The sequence below is a fragment of the Enoplosus armatus genome, chromosome 18 (assembly GCF_043641665.1).
Source record: "Enoplosus armatus isolate fEnoArm2 chromosome 18, fEnoArm2.hap1, whole genome shotgun sequence".
In the NCBI taxonomy this organism is placed as follows: domain Eukaryota; kingdom Metazoa; phylum Chordata; class Actinopteri; order Centrarchiformes; family Enoplosidae; genus Enoplosus; species Enoplosus armatus.
The window spans coordinates 8,797,223-8,824,508 of NC_092197.1; the positions used below are offsets into that span (position 1 = coordinate 8,797,223).

The window sequence follows — 27,286 nt, forward strand, 5'->3', positions numbered from 1 at the left end:
AAGGTTCAATAAACACTCCAGTTTCAAAAAATTAGAATTTTCTGGCAATTATTTCATGGTTCAGGCTTTACAGGGTTAATTCACATTCACTTCAATCAAGCTTGATGATTAAGCTTAATGAGGTTTTGCTTTGGGTTTCTTAACCTCTTGACTCTCTACTCCTTAATGTAGTGAGATTGGCGACAACCAGGTATCTATGGCGATCAAGTGTAGTTCTGTATGTGTTCATTATGACCCTGAACATTAAAAGCTGCATTGTAACTCAATGATTTTCTCTACTGTGCCTATAGGGATGTTATGGCTTCTGCTGTTGGTGTGTTAACCTCATGATAACTTTCAGTGTCAAATTAAATTACATGACACTGAGTTCTAACCCTGTGTTTCTGTGTAAATTGTTTATTCATCGCTTGGTATATGCTAAATGTGTGGCAAAAAACACTGTTGAGTATAAAACCCTCTCTTTAAAACTCTCTGTAAAACGTCAAAATATTTTTGATGACAGATCTTGAACTCAGAGGCAGTTACATAAATGTATCGAATCAAATGTGATTTGGGATGACTAGCTAACCCTGCCCATCATATAAATCCTCCATCTCCTTATCTAACACAGCTCGTTATCGTATTTTCTAAACCACACCCACGTCTGACGGATTTGATTTAAATCACTCTTGTATCTAAACGCTGCTCACACATTCTGTTTCACACAGAATACGTCACTCTACAGAAGCTACAGACAATCTAACCTCCGTTTCACTGTAACTTTTGCAAGATTTTATTTGAACAAACAAGTTGTGTCTGTGAAACAGCCAGGAAAAGCAAATGTTAACTTCGTGAAGCAGTGTTAATTACATAGCATTTATGTCTAAGCCAGCCATCTAAACAAATCCTGTTCATTACTTTTGTTGAATTTTCATTGTAATGTGTTTTGAATGTGGAAGAAAACAAAATTACCAGAATGTATTTTGCTCGTATTTGCTAATGAATTGTATTGATTTCTCACCCAGCCATGCATCAGAATGTTTTTTTATATGCAGGGCTTTATGAACTACAGTAAACACTAGAATAATGTAAAGTAGTACAGTAAAAGTGTCCCAGTGGGAGCATGATTTAGTATTTTTAAAAACTGTAAATCTAAAAGTAAGTAAAAGTTTTTCCCCTAATAACTCACTTTCATAGCTTTCTCCACCACTTACAGATTCATTCTGATGTCGTACACTCACCTCATAGCATTCTGACTATGACCGTCGTTATAATGTACACCAATGAAAAAGAATAAAACTGTTGCTGTCCTTCTGCTTCATCTATAAGATGACTGTCATGGCTTAAACCGGGGTAATAGTTTAATCTCTGGAATTTGCTGGTATTATGTCTCTTGAAAAAAAGGTTGGCAAAAGTGATGAATAATTCATTGCTGGTGTTTGTAGCCAAAGTCTACATTCAATGTGTAAAAGAATGAGGATAAAAAGTATGTGAGAAGGGATGAAACGGTTGCAAGCGAGCCCGGCAGGGAATGATGAAAGGAAAGAGGCAACGTGATCCACAGTAGAGAGGAAAAAGGGGCAATGAGAGGGTAGGAAATGAGAGGTAAAAAGCAGGGACAACAGGAAAAAGACAGGAAATTTACAGGGGAAGGCTGATGGGAAAAGGGTGCCGAGAGAAGAACAAAGGCAAGAGGAAAGCATAATGTGCAAGGTGATTCAGAAGGGAAAAGGGAACATTATTGGAAAAAATGAATTCAAAGTAAGGAAAATAATCAAAGTGAAGTAAACCTATGCTACAGAAAAGGGTGGCATTATGGGGCTTCCTGCCACTGTCCTCCCCGTGAAGTCACTTAGGACTAAAGCAGCAGGGATTTGTAGGGTCTGAAGATGAACAGAAAACCCATTTTCCCTCATGGCTACATCTGCCACTGTGAATTTATATGGCAGTTGTACTGAAGAGTGGAAGACAGATGTGATCAAACATGAAGGGGAATAGAGACTGAGAGACGCACAGTAATCGAGAGGGAGAGTGAACAAAAAGAGAGAATGGTGGGAAGTGCAGAGAGAAACATTGTGAGACAATACAGGAAAAGAGAATCTTAAGGGCACTGATGTGACAGAGACAGAGTCAAATTAACAGAGATATGACATGTGGTCCCGCTTTTTACGAGGAGTGCTTGCACTCTGCAAAGCTTTTAGACTGTCTGTACTGTAACAGTACTTGCGCACCAAGTCTGTAGTATTCAAATTTAAATATACAGAGGCTAATTAAGGTGTTAAATGTCAAATGTGTCCTGCCAGTGCATTCGGTAATTGTACAAGGTGCCATTATTTTACATTTCCATGACAAATGGACAATTCCATCTTTACTTTCCAGGGGCAATCAGCTGACGTGTTACAGCCGTGTAACAGAGATGAATAAAGACACTGAGCTGCAGAAAATATTTCTGCCTTATGTTTTAGGCTGCCAAAAGGAAGATTATTTTAAACTGAGATTTCAACCTTTTCATTGCAATTTTACATCGCCATTTTTCAGTGGTGCTGCAGAGCCATACAATGTCACTCCATTATCAGTCTGCTGCTAAAATGAAACATAAGCCTTCACATGATTTTGCCATTTTTCAGGGGGAATTAATGTAGAAGTGCAGGCTAGGGAAGTTTGCGGGACTGCATTTCTGCAAAGCTGCCATCCTATTGGAGATTAATGAACAAGTTTGTCCGTGGTACTAGTCCTCTCTGTGCTGCCTCTCCTCTCAGCATAGTTTGATTTATGGACACCCAGCAGTGCATGAGTTATAATTTCAGAGGGGTTTGTTTTTCCACATGAAGATGGAATTTTAAATGTTGTGATGAATGACCCCTTGTGGATTTTATTTATTATTCTGTCGTGATGTGTGTGCAACTGTGTGTGCACACATGTTCCCTGTTTTCATGCTCCTGTGGCTGAAGTTCATGCACATATGCATAAATGTGTGTCATTTGGTGAATATCACCACATTTTTAAATATGTACTTGCAAAAGTGCTGCCACTGCATTTTCTGTCTGTCTAACCCCTGTCAAATATATCACCTTTAGGGTGCCATGTCTCACTGAATCAAATACTACGTCTCACCTGTTGGATGTCATTGTGAAAAAATCAAAGGATAAGTCATGCCCTCTCTTTCTTTCCCCTATTCTGTCTGTGCATATGGATTTACTTTATCATCCAGCCACAGCATGAATGGCAGGGTGTTTGATCTTTCTGTGATGGTGAGATATGGAATGAACCTCGGAGAAAGGTGATGCTCCTGGGTGAATTTACAGGACCGTAGTGAGGGCTTGGGGAAGCAAGAGAGGGCAAAACAGGCTAACAACCCTGGTGCACTGGTGTGTGTGTGTGCGTGTGACACTTGAGAGGTAGGAGTCTAGTTGCAGCACTGCTACAAAGAAAATAATTTCCGCCTGATTTCTGTGTATACGTGCTGGAGAGACTGCATGTATAGGGAATGGACACAATAACAGGAACACTTGCACAATATAATGCAATCCCTACTAGTAGCCGTGCAGTAAATTCATCATTTTTGAATCTTGTGGAGAAGGAATTTGTTAATAAGTGCTTATTCAACTCTGACCTATTGTCTATCTCCTGTGCATGTCCATTTATGTGTGAATGAATGCAGGTGCCGACTGCTGAAAGTGCACAATGTACTAACAAAGTGCTGATTTTGAGAACTAAAAATATATAATGCGCTGTACAGCAATTTCATTGTGTGTGTGGCTAGCACCGTTGTGTGTTTGTATGTATGTGTATGTGAACGAGTGTGTGTCTGTATCCTTCCTACCTTCTAATTACCTGCTAATGTCATCATTGCTACAGGGGTGCACTGTGTTTCATTCTTCTCTCTTTTCCTAAATAAGTCCAGAAATACTCACCAGCTTCCTTTGTCTTATGACAAAATAACATGAACATTTAATGAAAAAAGGACTTTAACTTTGAACTTTGAAGGTGCAGTTGTTTACATATTAAATAATTGACTATGTATTTGACCAGTTCACTTGTTTGTAGTTTGGGCACAAATTATTGAGTCCCTTTAGGACCCTATTAGCTGCCTCATGTTGCTTTGAGAACTCACAAATTGAAGTGCTGATTGCTAGGCCTCTTCAATAGCTGGCAAATGGTGCTAATTGGCATTCAACCTAATATAACTGGCACTGGAGCAGTGATTGTAATTGTTATTGTTAGAGGTAAAGTCCTCTTTCTATTGCGCGTTTGTATTGTTGTGTGCCACGTGAAATATCGACATTGCCTATTAAGTTCCCTATTAACTTCCTGTGTTTCCCTCACGTTATCTTTCTCTCTTTTCTCTTGCTTTCATCCAGGGAGGCCTCATCGCCCTCCTCCTCCTAATTCTCCTCTTCACCCTCGTCCTGTATACCCGCCACCGATGGTGCAAGCGTCGCCGTATCCCCCAGAAGAGTGCCAGCACCGAGGCCACCCATGAGATCCACTACATTCCCTCTGTTCTGCTCGGACCCCAGGGCCGTGACAGCTACCGGGGCTCTCGAAGCACACACCAGCATGGGAGCTCTGTCATTGGTATGCCCATCCGCGAGACCCCCATTCTTGATGATTACGACTGTGATGAGGAGGACCCAGGTGGACACTCGCTTAACTCCACGCCCAACCAGCTCCACACCAAGCTGAGTGATGGGAAGATCCAGGAGGACTATGGAGTTAACATTGGACACACAGACATGATGTGCAAGGATAACGAGATTAAGCATAATTTTGAAAAACGAGGTAGGTTGGTTGTCTAAATACATTTCCCTTGAAAAACAATTTGGTTTGATGGAAACATGATCACTTTATGCAAACAATGGAGATTAATTATGTGATAGTTGTTAAATTAACTGCAGGATGCTGGTTTTGTGTCTTGTTGAAAATCTGTTGTGCTCAGTGGTAGTTGTCCTGCTTTTGCAAGCGTGATTTGTACATCCGTGGAGGCTCTCAGTGCCAGCTCCCCAGATGGACCAGCCTGGACAGTTCACTTTGGCTCTGGACAGCCCACCCATGTTCTTGATAGCACAGCATGTTCTGCTTACATTTTGTCAAAAATAAGCTGCTTTGTATGACTCACGTCATTATTTCATGCTTGTAAAGATAAGCATCCTGTGTTCCATGAGTCATATTATTAAGTGTGACCTGTATTTCCTCGTGAAACCACACTCTTTCACACCCACTGCCCCCTCTCGGTTAACTTAGACATCGACTGTGTGTCAAGCAGTAATGTAATGTAATGGGGTGTCATGCAATTTAATGTATTGTGTAAAGGTCAAGTGACAGGGGCTATCGGTTTGGTGGATTAGATGCTGAGGTGTGTCAGTGGGTGGCCCGATGACCCTTGCTAAACATAGTCAGGGGTCTGCACTTAAAGCGAGGGCAGAAATTCTGTCTTGCCATTAGTGACAAAACTGGAGGTGACGCTCCAAAACTGTCCGCTGCAGAGATTTCGAGAGAGAAGTCGACGAACGTTATAATCTCATCCTGTGTAGCATTTGTTGATATAATATCCAGTTGAACCCGGGGTGCTCCTCTGCAAAGTCGGACTTTAATAATTGAAGGGTGCTGACTGAGTTGGAGGGTGCCCTGGTTATTCGTGTCATACTGAATTATGCATGGATGAAGTTTGTGGAAATGCCCCTCTTGCTCCCACAGTATTTATCACTCTACATAACGATATTTACTGTGTACATAACTCACTGAAAAAAGGCTGAAAAAGGAACAAACAACTAATAATATTTTGTTTAAGTTAACATTATTTCATTCTCCTGTCTGCATCATTGCTGATCCAAGTCTGTGTGTGTAAAATTCAAACATTTCAACCTTGAGAAAAACTTAATATATCACGTTCACCCTTAAGGATCACCTCCATCTGTCTCTCTATCTATGAATTTCTTGAATTTTCTTACTCAAACATCCCAACAGATTCACTGCAGGGACAAGTAACGTGAGCAATCACTACAATTCATGCAATGACCTGCCTTATTTACACAGACCTTACCTTTTCAGCTTTAGAAATTTAAGTGGGTTAGCTAACAAAAGAAGAGACCTTTTTTGTCTCCCCTCCCATTATAATTAGGACATACTTATATTTATCGGTCTGATGATGTTTTGTCTGCTGACCTGCTATTTCAACTTTTATTTAACGCGATTTAGAGCTCTCATCCCAGTGTTGAAACACTTTCAAATAAAGTAGCCCTTATTTAAAAAGGAAACAGAAAATTATGCAACAAGGTGGCAGGATAGAGGTTAATTTCTGCTTTATTCTCAAGTGGAAAGGCAGAATGTAGGGATTAGATACTGGGAAAAGAGAAGTGAGGCAGAGGGCAGAGAGGTCAAGGCTCTTACTATACAAGTCTGTCTCTTGGGCTAATCACCAAATTATGCCATTATTACAAGAGAACAAAAAGGCCAAATCGCCCAAAGAAAAGAGCCAAGCCAAACGGGTTGTAAGCAGCAAGACATAACACAAGCACACACATCAACCGCATAATTAGCAGCAATGAATGGGCCACTAAATGCACTTTTACTGAGGTTGAGATACATGTAAAGATTAATCTCGAGTGACAACATGTGTAACATAAAGTAGACCAAGGTTATGATTTGGTAATTTATCTTGAGTGTGCAAGTGGGAGAAATGTCTTCTATGCTGCCTGATAAAAAACCTAAACTTTGAATCAGTATTGAATATATTGAGTCTACCTCCCTAAATATGATACACGTGCCACATATTCAACCATTAAAAAATAATAATAATCAAACTTAAGTTTAATTCAAGCTCTAACAACCAAACATTTATGAAGCAGTATTTAACAACAAAATTACCTGAGTCCTGTGTACAGGCTAATAGCATCTAAGCTAACAGTGATGCTAATGGTGCTAGCCACTGCTGCAATGTGCTGCAGAAGGCACATGCAGTGGGCAGAATGTGCAACAAAGCGAGTGTCTGGTATCTAAGGATTTACTGGCAAGGAATTCTGATCCTGAATCAAAATGCCTCCTTGGCTACGTTCTTTACAGAGGCACTGAAAAGCTCAATTTGAGCTCCAGCCCCATTTTTTTTATATTTTAACAATTACTTTGGAGGTCAAATTTTAGGTGATGTGGGTAATACAAAGTCCAGTCCAGGGTACACCAGGACTCACTCTGCATAAAAGTGGCTAATTTATGTTTTTTTTTTTTTCCCCAAATAAAGTTCTTGACATATCCTTCTGTCAGTCTCATAAACAATCTGGCATTTTCCAAGAGATAGCACACAAACCCTTTAATTCGATGCCTCTGCCTCCCCATCTGTACTCTGCATAAAGCGGCGACATTTGAATACAGGGGCGATTAACTCCTGTCCCACCTGTTCTATGCTGCTCGGCATCCCAAAAGTCTCCAAATACCAGTCATCCTTTATCTGTCTGTCCTTGCTGACAGATAACCCCATTCAACTGAACTCAATAGTATTATCCCCAGGGATTATGGCTATGCCTCACAGGGTTGTGCATGGCATTGGCTTTTGTTACACAGACAACCAAACAAATGAGGCCTGTCAATTTCGTAATTTAGCAAGATTCCCTCGGCTTTGGGAATGTATTGGGCAACATGGACAGTATAAATCAGGTACAGAAAAACGTTAGCGGCATGCTGGAAATCTTGTTCTGTGAGGAGCGCTTTGGGACCAGTTATCACCATCAGACTGCCATCACCACACATACCTCTCTTTCTCAGTTTACAGTGTACAGCAGCAAGCTGTATCTTCCACTGTTAACCTACATGTGTAGCCTTTGTTGGTAGAAGGGCAAATCATACCTATCATAGATGTGTCTGATATGTGAATGATTTTTTAACAGCTGTTATTACGTATGAATCCTGACTTTGCGTCATTGTTGTAAGCAAACTTTTCCTAGTAGCTGGCAACTGCATAATGCTCATTCTCGTTGGTCTGAAGTAAGGCTGACTCTGATACAACCCTACCACTACTTCTAACCACAACCACTCCTACTATTGCTAGAACGTAATCATGTTGGCACCATGTAAACTGCATGGTTATCGGTTTCATTCTTACATCACAAAAAACCCTCTTTGAAGTCTGTAGCAATGCCTCATCTTCTTCAGCCTAGTTACAATAGAATACCCCATTTTTAATTAATAGGCCCCATTCTTTTTTATATACACTGTAAATGCTTCCTCTTAGCATCATTATGTGTAATAATCTTTTCTTATCTACTTGGATTTTTTTAGAGGTTGTACTTTTGCTATGGAGGTCCAGTTTGGGTTTGAAAAATACTGACAATAATTCAGTCAGTACTGTGGTTCTTTGTAAATGTAAACCTGGAAACGTTTAGAGAAGAGGCAGTTGCATCTCAGCTGCAGCTTCAAAACGTTTGTCATCATTGCTGGAGAATTGAGGACACGTAAAGTGGATGACACTTCATGTGCCCAATATTGGGACGCTTTAATATACAAATATGAATTATGTGTATATAGAAAATGAAAGAGGGACATCTCAACTGCAGGTCAAAACCTGTTGTGAGCTTAGGTGTAAAACTGTGGAACCAGAGAATAAATAGAATATTATGCGTTACCTGTCCTATTGCCTGTAAAAGTCATTCTAGACATGAAGTGAAGTGAACACAGAAGAGAACACAAGCAGAGTTCAGGTAGTCAACACTTTCAATAATCGAGTCAAGAGGGCCACTTCTTTATTTTCTTTTGTCCCACAGCTATAAAACATTTTGAAAATGAGGTGCTTTCTATCCTCACAGACCTTGAGCGATTTATCCTTGCCTTTATCTTATCAAATTGAGATTACTGTAATACTCACCAGAGATCATGCTCCTTCTTTCAGGTGGTACAAAATACAGCTTTTAGTTTACACACTCACATATTGCTGCACATTGCTTATGGATGAAATTGGACTCAATATGGCATTTTACAGAAGATTCAGTGAAAACAGATTTTTTACATCTGCAAAAAAATGTGAGAAGTCTTAAGTTTTTTACCAAACAAAGCTAAAGAAACCACAGACCAAATCACAGCAGCAGGGACCAGAGCTAATGGCAGAGGTGATATACAACTAATGCTGCTCAACAACATTGTCCCTCTGGGATGAAACAACTCCAGGCTCAATGTGTCTGTGTGGAGGACAAAAGGCATAGAGACTGTATTGTGGTTCATTACTGTCAACTGTAAAAGCACACATAATGTCTTCTTGGCTGCCAGTCTTTCTATTGGGTTCTAGCTGCACCATATGACTAGTTTACAGACAAGGTATTAATAGTTAATTTTGTTATTATTATTATTATTTTCTTTTATGTACTGTAGGCCGTGCATTTTCTTCCCCTTTGGAGATCTGTCAAGTCTGTGGAATCTGTGTATTAAGGTGTCCACAAGTATGCAAAGAGACTGAGCTGAAAATTGCAATAGCTTGATCCAGAGAATATTATTTTCTTGTAGCACAACCAAATATGATACCAGTCCATACAGTTGAACAACTACTTCAGACGTGATTGCGCTAAAACTTCACAACAATTTATCTGCCAACACAGTGCCAAGGGTGTCTTGGCTGGGGCCATTGAACTGGTCCTCACAGTAATAACAAGCAATCCATCCAATTCCCATGTAGAATGACTTTCATCAGCCCAACACACTCTAAGGCGAGGTGAGCAGCATAATGCATTTAGCTGCCTGAGTTCATCTGTGACTACTGACGATAATGCTTTTTTTTTTCTCCTGCTTAATGTTTCTCACTTGTTTACAAGAAGTGATAGAGACAGCAGAATTCAAGGTCAGATTATCTTCTAATTGAATGCACTAACTGAAGGAACCAAATCCGCTCAAAGCTCTTTGGGATAATTTAGCACAATATCTGCACTATGGACAGAAGGTCACTGCAGTCTGTTGCGTTTTTACTTAAGTTATAAACATGGAAGCGTGTGCCGCCTGGTGCTTGTAAATGCCAATAGACTGAGAAATATATTATAATGGTAATATTTTGAATATAATTTAACGTATTAAGCTAAACTATATATATATATATATATATATATGGGAGTCAAGAGCAACACATTACATAAAAACATAGTACGTAAAAGTAAGTCGGTTAGAGCTTTAAGTAATATCTAAAACAAATGACCCAAGACATTATCCCGTCATTGTGTTTGTTCTTTTGAAAGCACCAGGGTTGTTGATATTTTTTTTTAATCTACTGTAGCTAATGAAAAAAGCTTGGCCAGTAAATTAAAGTTTCTGCTGTAGTTAAGCATTTTAATATCTCAAAAGGCTGTTCCTGTTGTGCCTCTTACTCCTTTCAGTGCAATGTTGTTGTTTATAAAGACTGCTGAATGCAATTACTGGGTATTTATTTTACATTGTAAACACAGATAAAGCCGTGGGCACCACATGTAACCCACTGAGAGACTGCTGATAGATGCTTAGATTTTACAACTTTGAGAAAGTAAACATATAACTAGATATTGCTTAAAAATAGACAAAAGAGAAACATGCAGTACAAAGATCCCTTGCTAGCACAGTGGATCTTTTTTAATTCCCTCCCCCTCTGTGGAGCCACTCCACACAAGCTGAACAAAAAGCACACATTTCCCTCCTGACTCCAAGAATTACAGTGAATCTGCATGTCTTTTTTCCCCCCAAGTTTTTCTATAACTAAGCACAGGAGGGGGAACGATTGGGCAAATAATTATAACTTGGCCTAAATTCAGTATATATAATAACCAGAACAATGATTTAGCCAGTTAGTGGTAATCTCGATTTGTTTTTATCTGGAACTTCTCAGTTCCCTTGTGGAGAACAAGGTCATGGCAGGGATGAATCATCTGATTGGCCCAGCCAAAAATTTGAGACTACTTTTAGATTTACAAAGGTAATGAGCTCTACTATGTGTGCCTAAAATCTTTTATTATGGGAGGTTTATTCATGGGAGAAATCAAGTAGCATCCAAGAAAACAAAACCAAAGAAAGGGGGGTTGTTTCATCACCCACAAGACCACTGTCATTACCAAGCTTTTCAAGTGTTTACTGAGCTCTAATTGAACTCAAGACTGGAGAGTAATAATCCAGTGTCAAGCTTCAGATCGCTAATGTGACATCATTGATGAGAAATGGCTGCCAGCTTGGCACACTCAAGCTAGCTCAGGGTAATGTTTTGATTAATGCTGAATCAGGCTTGTCATCCTTTCCCATGATAAATAGATGGGAGTTAATTACAAAGACTTCCCATTCTTCCTTTTGCCTTATCTACGGAAAGCATTAAAGTTTGTGTATTGTCAATGAGGGCAATTTAATGAGATGAATAAGATGATTTAAAGATACACATGCGCAGCATATGTATGAATGTGCACAGACAGCACTGCATGGTCAAGATAAAGCATGTAGACTGTATGTTTAAAATTATAGGCAATAAATCCAATAAATGTGAACTCAATTGGCATTTAAGCAGTTCATCTTAAAATTCTAGTCTTTCTTGCCCACTCTGGTGTGAAAACAGCTAGTGTCAGTTTCATCAATCATAGCCTCTGCTGTCTCTAGTGCATTGTGTTTGTCAGGAATTTTCAAAGGAGCATAAAATGAGCAAACCCCTCTATGCACAGCACAGCAGCTGAAGAGATGATTTACAGCAGAAAAGACGAGGATAACATAAGGGGAAAAAGAGAACTAGTCCAGGTATAGTAACCCAGTGATAAGTGAAGCCTTAGTAATCTGAGCCGACATGAGGCCTTTGTCAGAGACAAACAGACAAGAAAAAAACAAGACATGCCAGTAGAAGTGGGTTTGTATGCACCAAGGCCATGCCAGATCGATATATGTGGGTTGATCGCATGCCAAGTCATGAGCCATCTTTATGAGGCTGTTTTGAAATGTGGTTTGGGCTGCTCACCCACATATAGTGGTCAATATATCCCTCAATGTTTCTGTGCTCCCAGTATTTCAAAGACTCCTAGTTCATTAAAGTTATTATGCTACTTATTCAAACAGTTCACATAGACAGTGTCTTTGAAGGTTTGAATGCAGTTACTTTTGGGAGGAAAACAAAAAAAAGCTACAGAACAAAAGGCAGTAAAACATCTAATAAAAATAGACTAATAGGCACCACAACTTCATGCTTCGACCCCTAAATCATTTATAGTGTCTCCCTGCAATTATAACTGAAACAGAGGGAATGAAAAGAGAAATATGGTCTTTGTATTTACAGTTGATATTAACAGGTCAGGTTATGCCATCATAAGTATAAGACAATTGAAATGTTACAGGTTTGAATATGTGCGTGCTTTATATCGCCTTTATGTGTAAAATATATTATGTATAAAACCTCTGTCCAAGCCACCATACACATGAATATACTTCCATTTTCAGGAGAGAATTCATAACTGCAGCCGTTCTCCTCAGCCCGCCTTTGGTCAATATGCAATTGTAGGAAAAATACTGTTGCTTGCAGCGTATTAAATTAACTGGATTGTTTCTGGGTGTGATGAATTATCTCGGTGTGTGATAAATTGGCACCCTATCGTAATTATATTTGCATAATGTCTTTTCTGCTTCATTTCCGCTCCTACATGTGCCGGAAATTTCCCAGTAACACTGTGGCAAGTTCTGGGATTAATTCTTAATATGTTGTCTTTGGAATCTGAAAATTAAACATAGTTAGTACCATGAAGAAATTCATCAGCGTCTCATTGCAAAGTCACTGTATAAAACTGCCATAAAGTGTCATTAATAATCATAAAAAAAAAATCACAATCAGACAATTAAACAAAGTTAATTATGATATGAATCCATTTTTAAATGTGAAAGAAAAGAATGGGGGGTTGACCCCACCACAAATAATAGGTCAGAGGCCTTCTGGATGAGCTATGTGAAACGTGTTAGAAGGATGACTCACCAAAGAATTTGCAACCAATATTGATGCTAATCATGGATAGGGAGCTCACAAACACCACTGCAATGGCCCAAGCAAAGCAGGTGATCTGACTGCTCTAGTGATGTCTGGTACAAGACAAAAAGCTGGCAAAATGGCTGGGCTAACCAGGTCAAGCAGAAGATGGGCAAGGTACTTTGCCAAATCTAAATGCCAAAGCGTCAACAACCACCAAAAATCTTTAGCAACATGCTCAAGAAATGGCACCCAGGTTCAGTTTTAGAAGACCCAAAACATTGTCAACAACACATCCTGGAAAGAGTTGGTACTCAAAGGATGTCACTGTGGAAGATAACATTCTTTCTGCCTTTCTTTCTGTTGCTTAGCGTATTTCATAGGTATGCATGTGTGCAGGGAGAGTGTCTTTGCGTGCATTGGAATATGCATATGATCTTGGCTCCCAGCACCGTATAAGAATGCGCTGGACCACTTCCAAAGCCATTTAACTCACACGCAGATCTAAGATATCTGATTGAAGAGATCATGCCTTGCGGATAACGTCTTCCACTGTTTTGTTTTTTTTCATTTTGGAAAAGTCATAGAAACAATATAGGAATCTTTTGTTTGAACCTTGCTATCACCATTTACTCACCACCTCCAGCTGCTGATCTGCCATCACAATCTTCTTGAGCAGAATATTGCTCACAGGCTTTACAGTAGGTGTTACCAGGTGTTTCCTGCCAGGAATAGGCTGCACGTCACTGAGGCATTGTTAAATATTTAGACACAGAATAATTCAGCCACACATTTTTGAGTCACCGTCTTTCACACTGTCACGACAGATACATGTATTCAAAATAATCTCATGTGTTGGATCTTGTTCTCAAATCTCATGACCTGGGCTTGTTTGTGATTGTCAGTCAGGAGCTTCAGCCTGTCTGGAGCAGCTTGAGGTCAGTGCTTGGCCTGCAATGTTCAGCTGGTGCAGCACGGGGAGACACATCCATATTTTATTCTGGCCCATGGCAAGAGCCGAGCTATAGATAGCGCTTTATTCTTGCTCCTCTGCAAACAGCAGAGGCCTTTATAATATACAAGTAGAGGCAAAAGCTAGACGAAAGGAAAAGTAAATGACTAAAGATGGGACATTACATGCTTTCCAGAGGCTGGGAATGACAAGGCATGAGACAGTAAATGTTCAAATCCTGCAGAGAGAAGAACAGACAGGGGGTTTCTGTCTGTTCTTGGTGTTTTTCTGAGTCTTCCAGATGTCTTAAAGTGTTTTCAGTTGTCAATATATTTTCATTTTGTACTGTCTTGGCAATCGCCATAGGATACAAATGCAGTGCCACCCATGCCTTTCTTCCTATGATGCAAGGAGAGAGAAATTGTCAAACCTGGCATTTCTCTCCTGTCAAACCCTTTTAAAATGTGTTGCCTCCAACTGTTTAGTGATTTCTTCTACAATGGCATGGATTAAACTGTGGCAATGCCTTTAGCATGGTCCCTTCAGTATTTATCTCAGTTAGTTTGGGATTAGAGATCTGTGCCTGATTTTGTTTCTATTTTTTATTTTTATTTTTTCAAATATAAGGGGAGCGATCACCACATTTGCTAATTCATGGATAACTTTAAGTGCACAAGATATTTGCCATTTTGTGATAAGTGGTAAGCAATACTGACAAAATTAAGGTTGTGATTTATCACAGAATTAGCTCAATGTTCAAGATATTTTCGATTAAACGCCACATGATAAAAGATACGTTTACAAATCATACTCATACTGATAACAAAGGCAACTATTGACAGATTTTCAGGAATTTAACTTGCCATTCATTTAGACATGGCAGCTGAGAATCATGATATCTTAATATGAAATAAGATAGAACGAGAGAGACCACCAAACTACTGAGCTCTTGCCGACCTCTGTCACGATGTGCTTCAACACATAAACCACCAGCAAATAACAGCACTGTTTGTCTTTGAGGATTTTACCTTCCGTTCCCTCAGTATCAATATGAATAATTTGCCTTTGACCGATTAGTTTATTTTTTTCTTTCTCACTGATTCCCTTTTTTTTAATTGTCTCTCCCGTTCACTGTATATTGACTCTCATTCTCGCTCTTTTCCCTCTGCGATCACTTTCTTCTCCCCATTATCAATTACCTGTCTATCTCATATTTTCAGGGCCTACTCCTTCACCCTCTGCTCTTTATTCCTCCTGACTCTCTTATCCGCATCTCATTCCCAACATCATCTTCTTTCTCTTTCCTTCAACTCCCATGGCATCCATTGTCTACCCATCTTTTCCTCACACATCTCTGGCCCTATCTCTTTCTCTCTCTTGGCCTTTCTCCATTCATCTCTGCATCCCTTGTCTCCTCCGACACTGGATGCCTTGTCTTCACCGACACTTTTGTCTTTTTCTTTGTATCTGTCTAACCTCTTACTCTTTTCTCATGTACCTGTCACACTTCCAGAAGCAGTGCTGTCAAAGCTTTCCCAGAGAACTAGACTGGACTGCTCCTATTGAAACAATGGCAAATTTAATAAATCACAGAGGGAATCAGAGCTGGGGTGAACCCCCATTTCCTCTCCACTGATCTCCCCTGCACTCATTTGCTCCCTAAGCCATGAAGGGGAGAAGAGAAAACAAGGGAATAGAGATGCTGCTAGAGTGTGTGTGCATGTGTGTGTGTTGGAATGTGTTGGAGGTACAGGCAAAGAAAAGATGTGAGAAAGGGAGTAATAAAAGTAAATGTAATAGAAAATAGAAATCTGCAGGAATTTAATTTCTTGGGCTCTCCGTTTCTTTTCCTCCTGCAGATTTGCTCCAAATTAAAACAGCAGGGGTTTGTAGGGTCCAAAGATCTACAGAAACGTTTCCATCATTTCCCTTGTGGATACATCTACTTCTGTGAATATGAATGCTGTTGGGCTGCCATCCCGCCTGGCTTGGAATAGGAAAAGTCCATGACTGACTCCCAGTTATTAAAACGTTCATGTGAAAGAAGTGGCATTAAATGGTTAATATGTGCATAAGTGATATCACACATTAGTTCCACTTAAATGTATTTACATTTTTGTCATTTTATGTAGTTTACTGTTCATTGTTCCTATTGGCTTCAAGTGGGTATTTCTACAATGTGTGGATTATATTAAACTGTATATTTTAAATGCCGCCATCCCAGTTTTCTTACAATAAAACAAGAATAGCATTGTAATTAAAATTTTACCAAATTAGATATTGAAGTTATTGAAAGCTTAGTCTGATGTTAACACATAACAGTGGAACACAGCTTGTGGCACATTTGTATGGAACAAAATGGTTGACCAACACAGACTGGAAGCAACATGTAATGCAGTGACATCATAGAATATAGAATATGTAGAGTATAAACACATATGAAGCCAGTGAAGAGGTCATCTGTAGGGTCTTGGTCAGTTTAGCATGAAATGTGGCATGATGGAATAGATTCTACAGAGTCTACTACTATATATGTGTGTGTGGATTCAGAGCACTCTAATCCATCTTCCAACCTGCCTCAGGGCATTGGACATTGTTGAAGAGCCTGAAAATGTTGCCTTGTTTCTCAGTGACTTTCAGTAGAGAGGAAATATCTTCTTGAGCCGAAGAGAAATAAGGGTCAAGCACTATTTATGGACAGAGAGGCCTGGTCAAAGGTTTCAGTTTCTGGCAGACAGTAATTCCCATAGGCTGTATCAGCGATTTGGTGGAAGCCGGCCTAGTCTTGTTCATTTGGCTTTTTGGAGTAGCTAGTCCTTCAGTGTATTTTTTGCTGACAGAACAACTGTTGCCCTTCCTGGTGCTGGGTATCATTTTCTGTGAAGGTGCAGGCATCAGACACAGGCATCCGATTTTGTCGTGATACCCAGAAATATATTTTTAGAAACCTCTGATTCTGCAAATTAGTGCTTGACCAGTGAATATTTCTATGGAAAACATGTATTTGTTCATCCCTCTATTGCTACCTCCTCTGTTGATTGTGAGTTATATCATACCATTTATTATTACTGTTGTTATTGTATTAATACACGTTGTAGCAACAACTGAAGAAGGAGCAGTAGTATTGTCAGTAAGTATTACTAACAAATCAAACTGATTTGATGGGGGTATACAGTATATTTTATTCTCAACCGATGACTACTACAAAATTAATTGCACTGGGGGAAACATTTTTGGTAAATCAATCATTTGTCATCTCCTAAATTTACCATGATAATTTAAGCTATATTATTCCTCCCACATTTTCCTTGTTCTTTTTTGTCTTGTCATTATTATGTAAATAGTTTTCACCAATCAAACTAAAATGACGGTGTCAAATACTTGTCAAATTTGTCAAAATTGGAAGGGTCTCTTGCCATAAGCTTATGGGAGAGATTAATGTCAGCATTTTATAACACAAAAATAATTAAAGTTTGACTCATCCAATACTGTTAGACTGTTGTTTTATTAACTGGTTCTACCTCAGTAATGGTAACATGAAGAGTCATTTTGAAAACAGAGTTAGGCAGTGCCTCTGTTCACCATGCAGGCATACACCCGTGCAGTTATTTACCTGAAATGATTGCTTTGGCACTCATAAGTGAATAGCTGTGTCAAAATGCTCATTTGGATTAGCCATTAAAGAAGGAACATAGCAATTTCTATTTTGAGTATTGAAGGATGCCACTGAGTTCGGTTTCTATGAGTATTGAGAGGTATTAATGAGTGAGTGTTAGTCAACTGAACATACAAAAACAAATAACAGATTCCCTTGGCTTTTTTGGTGTTGCATATGTGCATATCTATAATAACCTATTCCCAATGTGGAAACCATTACACTGCAGTTAACTAGCCTGACAGTGAGTAGCTTGCTAATGCTATCCCTTTTTTGTGTTTTTCCTGGCTAGTGAGGTCCTATCACCTTAGTGGACCCATAGTAAGAATACTAAGTACATGTCCATCAGCATATTTGTATGAGTGCATTGCTCACCAATGAGGTCCCAGGGGGAGGCCAGAGTGTGAGAGATACAGAAAAAAGAGGAGGAGGGATAAGCAGATGTGTTGTATTATGTTTGGAGTGGACACTTCACCAACATCATATTCAGATGTTCGATGTTCCATGGTGTACATATAATATAATTGTCTGCTTTGAGGAGGTTATCAAGCTTCACATTAGTTTGTTTTTTTTGGCCGTGTTTACACTGAAAATCAATTCATTTGATGGTCACTTTCATACTCTGGTTAAGCCGCTTTATGTAAACTGTTGTGTTTTCCACACAGCTGTGAAAGCAGTATACTTAATGGACAGGAAGTAGGAAATATGTAAGCGGAGGCGGGAGTTGTGATTTGTAGAGATCTATTCCTGATATAAGAAATGTGTAAACATTTACATGCACAAAACCAAACACATGCATATGTATGTACACTTTCATAAAAAGTCTGCATAAACAGAACAGTGCAGCCGAACAAAAGCAGAAAATCGAGTAGGGTTATCTTCTTGAACTGGGCACTGTGAGACCACCAGGAATACGTTGACTGAGGCAGCATGCTGTTGACATCCATTGCTTATGAGACACTGTTAACACAAACTCAGCACTGATAAGGGAGTAACTGCAGATAAGGGAGATGAAAAGGAGAAAATAAAGGCACCAGAGCTTTAGCTGACATTGAACTCAAAATGAGAAGCCAGTGTGGACTTGGAGTCGAGGGAAAAACAAATGTCAGAATAGTATATCTTGGTAGGTGCTTGTGACAGAAGTGAGAAATGGGGAATAGCAGCAGCATAGTGAGAGATATACTTTAGAAAGAATACTGCAACTATTTATGTATCGTATTCATGATTAATGCAGAAATGCATGTCTTACCAATACCTTGTACCAACTATGAAGTCTTGAGGTCGATCAGTGATAACATGGAAGGCCATCTTGTTGGTAACTAAGTCAAATGATTGCTCTGCATATTTGAATATTGGCCAAAGAACATGTTCTACGGTGCAAACACATTTTCAATCATGATGTTTCATCATTTAAGATGTGCGTGTTAGTGAAGATGAAAACAAACAGCGGCAAAAGGGTCGTGACAACCTTTAGAGACAAATTACATTTGTTTCAAGGAGACTGTGGCTCTAGGCACTTCTTCTTGGCCTAGCATCTCTTCTTTCCTCGAAACGGAACAAAGAAACAGAGATAAAGAGAGTTCCAGGAGGCCATGAAATATGTATGCAAGCAGTTAACCTCAAACATGCTATCACAGACTCTCCTCAGTCATGGCAGGTCAAAGTGCCATCCGCTGCAGCCCCTCTTGTTTGTTTGCTAACCTCAAGTGCCTGAATTAGCCTAGCACTACCATAAATGCCCACAGGGAATGGAGTTCACTTAACCATTTTTGAGTACCTCAGTTGTCTACACACTTTCCTTTCAAGGTTACTGTTTTAGCCCAGTGTTTTGACACTACAGGTGAAGTGGAGGCCCAATGGGTTTTAAAGCACACAAAAAACTGAATGTGTTGTTGTTCTACTTCAGGTAAACTTTATTTAGTTTACTCTTTGTTGTTCTTCTTGGCTTTAGGTGGGTATTGCTATAATACATGGATGATATTAAACTGTATATTTTAAATGACAGAAAACCAGAAATAGTTTATTGTACACATGTGAAGGGCTTTGTCTGATGTAATACATTACAGGGTAACACAGTTCATCCAATAGTTGTTCAGATAATTGTCTGGAACACAATGGTTGACAGACGCATAATGGAAGCAACATGTAATGCAGTGACATCCTTAAGAATATAAACACATTTGGATAAGGCCAGTTTAAGTGTAGAGGCAACATCTGTAGGGTCTTGGTCAACACCCTGTGCCCTAAAACAGGCAGTTTAGCATATAATGTGACATGATATGGAACAGATTCTACTGGAGTCTACTACTTCCATATATGTGTGTGGATTCAGAGCACTCTAAATCATCTTCCAAGATGCATTGCAAGCTGCATCACCGCCTGCCGCAGGCTACAGGGACACTGGATTTTAAAACACAAAAAAAATTGCATGTAGTGGTCAGCTGAACCTGGGTAGGCTGAACGTGTATAAGCCTATACCCTCATTCACACCCTCAGACACATTCTGCTGTGCCTAATGGAGAAAGCTCCATTACAGCCTTCAAATGTGATTTCTTCTTCAAAGGACATTCACACTACATTGATGCACATGAAGAGGGAAGGAGAGGAAGCTTTGGTCTACAACTAGACATGCAAATTAAGAAAAAAGTTCCCAGGTCCCCAATGTAAAAAGTCTTGACTTGTTCTTCTTTGTACTGTAGTCCAAAACTATACCATATAGCTATTGCACAGCTCAATTCTCAATGGACAGAATCAAGTGTGACTGTCAAAATATGTAGGATATTTTCTGGGATCAAAATATCTGGGTTTATTTTCTGGTGCAGCTGGGCACTAACAACGCAACACTGACTGTAGTGACTGAGCCAGGTCTTACTTACTGTCAAACTTTATTAGGTAGCGTCTCCAACATCACTGGAGTAAAGCATACCAGTCTTTAATAAATGTTTAACTTATTGTTTACATTTGCTTACAAGGATGACTTACAATGTGTCCATTCCTTTGCCTTCTTTGTTTGTACTGTGTAGTGCACTCCATCCTATACACTCATGTGGGACTTACAGTGGTGTGAAAACCTGACTTGCGTTGCTTCGAAGAAAATGGTGTTGATAGGAAATCCTTTGCAAGTTGGTGCCAGGAAATGTAGGGAACTCTGTTTTAGTTACTGTGTCATGTGTTCAAAAGCATTCCTTCAGCACAAGTAAGATCCCACTCATAGCCAAGGGTTGGTGTAACCGCACTTCAGTTTACAGTAACATTGCCAGAAGCAACAGCAACAATAACTGCTTCAGCATTAAGGCCAGTATGCGACTAAGAGTTATTTCAGTCAAAATATTTTTGTTTATTATTGTTGTTTGCTTTATTGTACTATTAATGGGAAATACTGTTCAAAGCAGCTTCCCTGCCCAACAGGAATGCCTTCTCCTATTAGGCAGAGGAAAAGATATAAGGAAAAGAGTTAGCAGAGACTGGTGTTCAGTGTTCAGTGTTCATGTATCAGCACATATGACAACATAGTGGAAGACAACACGCAATTATCATCCTAACTTACTGCTGATTTCATTACACTACATACAGTACCGTTTTTACTGTAGTGCTTTTCACAGAGTTCATACTTGCTTGCTCAATTTACCATGTGGTTCAACTGCTTGAGTGTGCATGGCTCCCATTTAGCATTTCGACTGCCTTCTGGGCATATTAGATCAATTTATATAGTGATAACACAGGAAGTCAACATTTTAACACACTCTTATAATGGAAATATCTCCAGGAAGTATCCATCCCTCTGGCTGTTGAGAAGTCTAGATACCTCCGAAAAAAATCAAACATGGCTGGACTGCCTGACCTCTTTTCAATCATATATGAATAGAATTTTTGATATAAGACCTCTTGCCATTGGCTGGGGTTCTAGTCAACAACCCATGTACAGTACATAAGGTATTTTATTGTATTGTATTGTAATAGAAAACTATATAAACAATGAATTAAAGGCATATGTGTCATGTGGTATGAGTTCACTGCTAATTGTTGGTCAACAGTGGGTGTGCTGCATGGATGTGATTAGAGTTATAGCTCTGCTCTTGTTTTGCTAACATTCAAGGACAAATGGATGACTAGCTTTACTAACACCCAAACAGAAGACCTATATATCAACATATTGTAGCCAATGCCCTTTGAGGATTTCACTCCATCATTGTAACTGCATACAGTGTCAGAAGATTAAGTTATAATGAAGCAAGGGTCCATAGTTTGTATGATGGCTCAAAGCCAGGACACATGAGGCTGGTTTAAAGAAACAGATCAGGATTTGCCCCTTTTGTTGCAGGTGTATTCAAATACCAAACAAATTGGAAAAAAAAAAAAAACTCTTGCTAACTTTGCAAAGCAAAAATATCATAAGCCAACATCTGTCCCCCAAATGAGGTCACGGCCACTTTGCATCATCTCTTGCATCTGGTTACGGGGGCCTATTACTGCCAACGTACCGCAGCAATGCCCTGTTTGTCATAACATTTACCATAGTAGAGTGAGTTGAGTTAAACCACAAATTAATCCAAACAAACATGTATCACTGCAAGGATAATATTTGTTCTGAAGCAAACTGCAACGCCTCTGTTATTGTTAGCTTTCCATTTATAATATCACAAACAATGTGAATACTTCTGCCTCTTCACTTTCACCCTCGTCCTCTTCATCTCCCTCTTGGCTCTGCTCTTGCACACTCATTGGCATGCATGATGAGCGTCCACTGGGAGCAACACATCACCATTATTCATGGAAAGAGTACACCTCAGAGCCAGACTGACAGATCAAAAGATGTTGATGATAGGTGGGGGTAGTGGTGGTTGGGGTGATAAATGGCCCCATCTTTCAGAGATCCTGTAAGTTTGGGGACAGAGCTTTTTTCACAGTTTTTTTCAAGCGGCTCTTTGTTTTGGGCCACAGTTGTTCATCCCTATACTTTCAGTGCAGGCTACTTTCAGATATGATAGCCTACATACAGTATTGGCAAATTATTACTTCTTACATAAATTGAAGGTCTAACTATCTCACTGAAATTAAACTAATACTTCACACGCCGTATAAAACAAGGCAGTGTCTATTAACAAAGGCTATAGATACATATATATTGAATATCATTATCACTTTTAGATATCCGCATGTTTTGACCTTTGTGTGTGTGTCAGGTACAATAAGGGGAGAATATTTTCTACTCATAATTTGTCTCTTTGGAGGCATAAATGAGCCACAACATATCTACACAGGTCATTAGAATTTCCTGTCCTTTCCTTTTGTAATTGTTCTACTTTAAGAAAAGGGAATCAAACTCCTCTCTCTACAACCTCCTCTTTCCCCACAGCCAGTTGTTTTGGGGTCATTCATCAGGAAGAGTGAGACTGAGCCATCAGGGGAGGCGTTGGCAGGATCCCTGTAGAGATGAGGCAATATTGAATTGATGGAATCATTTAAAGGCCAGAAAAAAAATGGAATAGAAGAAATAGCGCTGTGCTGCTTTTTTTACAGTTTCCAAATGGGGCAGCCTTGTGGCTCATGATGCATATCATATTTCTTATCTTTCCCCTAAAAATAAAGAAATAAAAAAATGACGCAATCTATTTTTGGTGTTTGCCTTTATGTATCTGTGTATGTATTTGTATTTTTCACTATATCTTGTGTGTCTGTCACTATTTGCAAAATGATTTTCACTTTAAAGCCTCTTGACATGCCTGCCATTTTCACTTTGGATCTCTTTTTTGTAGCCATTGACCCAAACACGGAGTCAGTAGAGGATTTGATGCAGAGGTTCCAGGACAGTTTCCGTGTTCCCAACACGCCAACAGACATGTCTCACTACCAGCATGTCATGCACAGCTCTTCGACAGGCCGCCGGAGGGTCCCCAGCCATACCAGAGGTAGGACAAAAAGACATTCAAAAAGTTTACATTTTGGTTGGCCCACCTCGCAGTCAAGATGATTTATAATATTTGCATGTTCTCTTTAATGCATCTATGCATACTGGATGCTTTTGTGGTACTAATTTTAAGGTTCTGGGCAGGGATATTTGCTCTTAGAAGTACCATTTAGTAGATGTATACATTCATGGGCCAGTGTACAATATGGTGTTTGTGCTGTTTCCACTCTGCCTTTTGAGATGTTAAAATTGTTCATTTTCCACCCACTTTCCAACACCCATGCAGCCATTAACCATTATTTGTATTTGGAAGCCAATAAGGATGTCACAGCTTGTCCACTGAAAGTCCCTTTGTGAGTTGCTTTATATAAAATACCAAACTGGAATACTAAATTACATATTCTTTTTATTACTGCCAAGTATTAATCCAAAGAATAATGCTGTAGATTGTTAATGCATTAAACTCTCCAGGTAACAATTAGTTTCCATGTATTTTGATGCGTCCTTTTAGTATGACAGATAATACATCTACATCTACGGGCAATTTAGATGTTCCATTTTGCTTGACCTGCATTATTTTGTAATGAGGGAGGAATCTCGTGCAAACACAGCAAAAATAAGAGAACTTCACACAAAGATTTGAATCTATGTCCTATAGATGACTGTTAACCACTGAGCCACCATGCCCCCCCCGGAGAATTACCAAACTGCTTTGAAGAATATGTTTCACAGTTCATTTCACAATTAATTTGCTTTAAGTATTTCATATCATTTGATATCTGTGAAAGTTTTCTTTTTCATTTAACATCATGAAACTGACGTAGACACCAGATAAAGTGCAGTGTTATGGCACATGATGAACACCACAGAAAGTGACTTTAGTCAGAGACAGATTCATAATTTGTGAGTGAACATGTATCCTTTTACATGTTCATCATTTAAGTTCACATCTTGCATGGAGACCACATACCCCCGTATCTAACCTACTGTATAGGCTTGCATTTATCTGCCAAGGGAGCATGAAAACAATTTAAGAATCATTTAAAGTCAAAATATATTCAAGATAATTATTTAATTTATTTAGAATAGGATGATTACTCTTTGGCATATCTTCAGATGTTTGATTTGAAAGAGAACTTATTATAATTATAACTATTCTGATTATCCATTAACTCCCCCTGCTCTTTCATTCGTTAGTCTCTGACTCACTCTGTACTGAGAGTTTTGTCAGAGTGATTGTTATTTGTGGTGCTTTAACTGTGCGCTCTCCCTCATGCCTCTCGGCGCTTGGAGAGCTGTTTTCGATCCTACTCTGCTCTATGCTTGACTATTACAGTGCTAAACCATTGGTCTACGTCCCACAGTAGCATGTTTTATGTTGTTTTCCATTTTCATTCCTTCATGGTGAATATCAGGTATTGTACTGTCTCTGTGCCATCTGTGCACACATGATATCATGATGTGCCATTGCGCTGTGAAGCATTGGCGAGGTATGGGCTGTTTATTGATTTCCTCGCTCGCTCAGCACTGAAGACTTTTAGTCTAAGTTAGGCCCACCTACTACGTGGTAGAACTTTAGCTGAGACTGAACCATTGGCCCTCAAAAACAACTTTTCAGCTAGTTAAAGGAACCAGTGGGGCCCATAGCTTAGAGGCCCCCACTACACAATCTGGAATCTGGAGTTACGGTACATAATTAACGTTGGTGCCTGTTCATTTTGAAAGAGCAATGGCCAATGGTTAATCCACTTGACCAACCGATGGTGTAAACTCACTCACTCACTCACTCACTCACTCATTGAGTATTATTTTGCTGTCAGCTTCCTCTGTTGCTGCTTTCTGTTTCATTTAAGATCAGTTGAGAGCACAGTTTCACTCTTGTGAAAAATATGCTTGGCGCAATTTTGAGATGGGATGCATGGATGACACCAGCCTCTGCCGAGCAATAAATTTTGCTCATTACAAGGGACATTCCCAATAATTTTAATCAGACTTGTTGTAAAAAAATGCAGGCTGTGTCATTGGTCATACAGTTATGACCAGTGAGACATTAACATTGGAAATGAGACATTAACCATGATGAGTTCACCTACCCTTGACAGAATAACTTACTATCCTCTTGATCACTGTCATCTACAGAAAGTGCAAAATACAACACTGTGTAAGTTTGCATATTATGCATATTTGCTTCTGTGGGGATTATTAATCTTTCCAGTCACATAGCAGTTGGTTGAGAGAGTTCATATTCTTGGTTGTCTTGAACACTTTAGCTTGGCTTGTGCTCGTCTCATGTGTTGTTGGGGATTTAACTTAAAACGTACCTTCTGACCAAATGATGCCTCTAAAACTAAATCCATGCAGGTCAAACTCCTCAAAACTCTGTGAAGGACACTGCAGAGAGATCGTCTCCGAGGTCAATGGTAAAAGAGTTTCCTTTATGGGCCTTTAATTGGGGGTGAAAATGTGTCCTCGGTGCAAAAGCGTAATGCCAATACTACAAACATGATAATGGGACAAACACTTAAACTGAGGAGGAAACTCTATTAGTTGGAGTGAGGTTAAAGGGGAAAGTTAATTGGTCAGTTAATGCTGCATAAATGAAATGAATGCATTGCCAAATTCCTTGAAGTGCAGCAGGCAAAGGCCAAGAGGAAAGTGGATTGTGGCTGGGAAGATGTTTTTCTTCTCCATATTGTTAAACTTGGTAGACCTTTTAATACTGTGCAAAAGCTATGTTTCTCTTGCATTTTATTTTAGCCTCTGTGTTTGTTTACATATGTCTGTTGACTGAAAAGTTGATCAGGTCAAGGTTTCAATGCAAGTAGCTGCAAGTTGTTTTCTTCTTTATAGTCACCAATAAATTGTCTTGGCTGTGCAAATAATACATAATTGTGGTGAAATGAGCTGAGGGCTATATCATAGATAATATGGCCCAGTAATACTTGATATCACAGGGATCCATTCTTACTTACTTGTAAATGGTCAGTGTCAAATTAAACATTTCCTTTGCTTGGAAATAAATATGTGTCTTTGAAATGAAACTGTAAAGAAATTAGCAACTTCAAATGATCTTTTTGTCTTTCCATCCATGCTCTGCTTGATTATCACGATGATTCTTACAAAAACAGTCACACATCTCTCAATCATGACATGCCAAACTTGTGCCCTGGTTGATTTTAGTCCAATTTTAAATCTATGAACTAGGATCATTATACATTTACAAAACCATTGGGAAAAGGACAGGATGTGCTGCTTGCCTACTTAACAAAAGGGAAGCACACAGTTACATCTCACAATCTAGTGTCCACAACCAAATTCCCCAGAACTGAGTAACTAGTTGGGATGATACTGTCATCAGCGCAGTCTCATGTGCGACACAAGGAACAAGGAGTTAACATTACACTACTGAGAACACAGACCGCGGGCTAGTCTTCACAAGAGCAAAGCTGTTGTCCAAGATGTCTGACTGGGAGGAGTAACAGTAGGTAGTAAATGCAATTTTTTTCTCTTTGAATCCTGAGAGATAGGGGAGAAAGCATGCCACTAATGGCCAATCTGTGACCCTGAGGGCTGTCTGGATTGGCGATTTTCCCCAAATCTGGAGAGGAGTGGGAACAAGAGCAAATAAACGAGCATTATGGAAACACATTACACTAGTACCTGGTTGTTTACTAACCAGAATAGCTTTAGTTTTCTTGATTCACATTTACATTAAAGGGAAAACACGCCTGAATATCTAATCAGCTGGAAAACTACAGTAGCATTTGTGTCTGCTCAGCTAAACCCTGCAGCTGTTCATCTACTCCTCTCCTGGTCTCCATGAGCCTGCATATCTAAATTTTGCTTTGTGGGAATATTCCTCACTTCCCTGTC

General features: G+C 39.3%; 1 protein-coding gene across 2 annotated transcripts in view; it reads left to right on the plus strand.

Annotated features, from left to right (window-relative positions):
- Window positions 1-27,286, plus strand: part of LOC139301041 (astrotactin-2-like) — a 241,614-nt gene that overhangs the window by 65,303 nt on the left and 149,025 nt on the right. Inside the window, exons 3-5 of one of the 2 annotated variants that reach the window (XM_070924304.1) lie at window positions 4,341-4,761; window positions 23,262-23,414; window positions 27,071-27,076. In XM_070924304.1, coding sequence (XP_070780405.1) covers window positions 4,341-4,761; window positions 23,262-23,414; window positions 27,071-27,076 — 580 coding nt within the window. The remainder of the gene's footprint in view (window positions 1-4,340; window positions 4,762-23,261; window positions 23,415-27,070; window positions 27,077-27,286) is intronic. The other variant, XM_070924303.1, reaches the window with a different exon arrangement.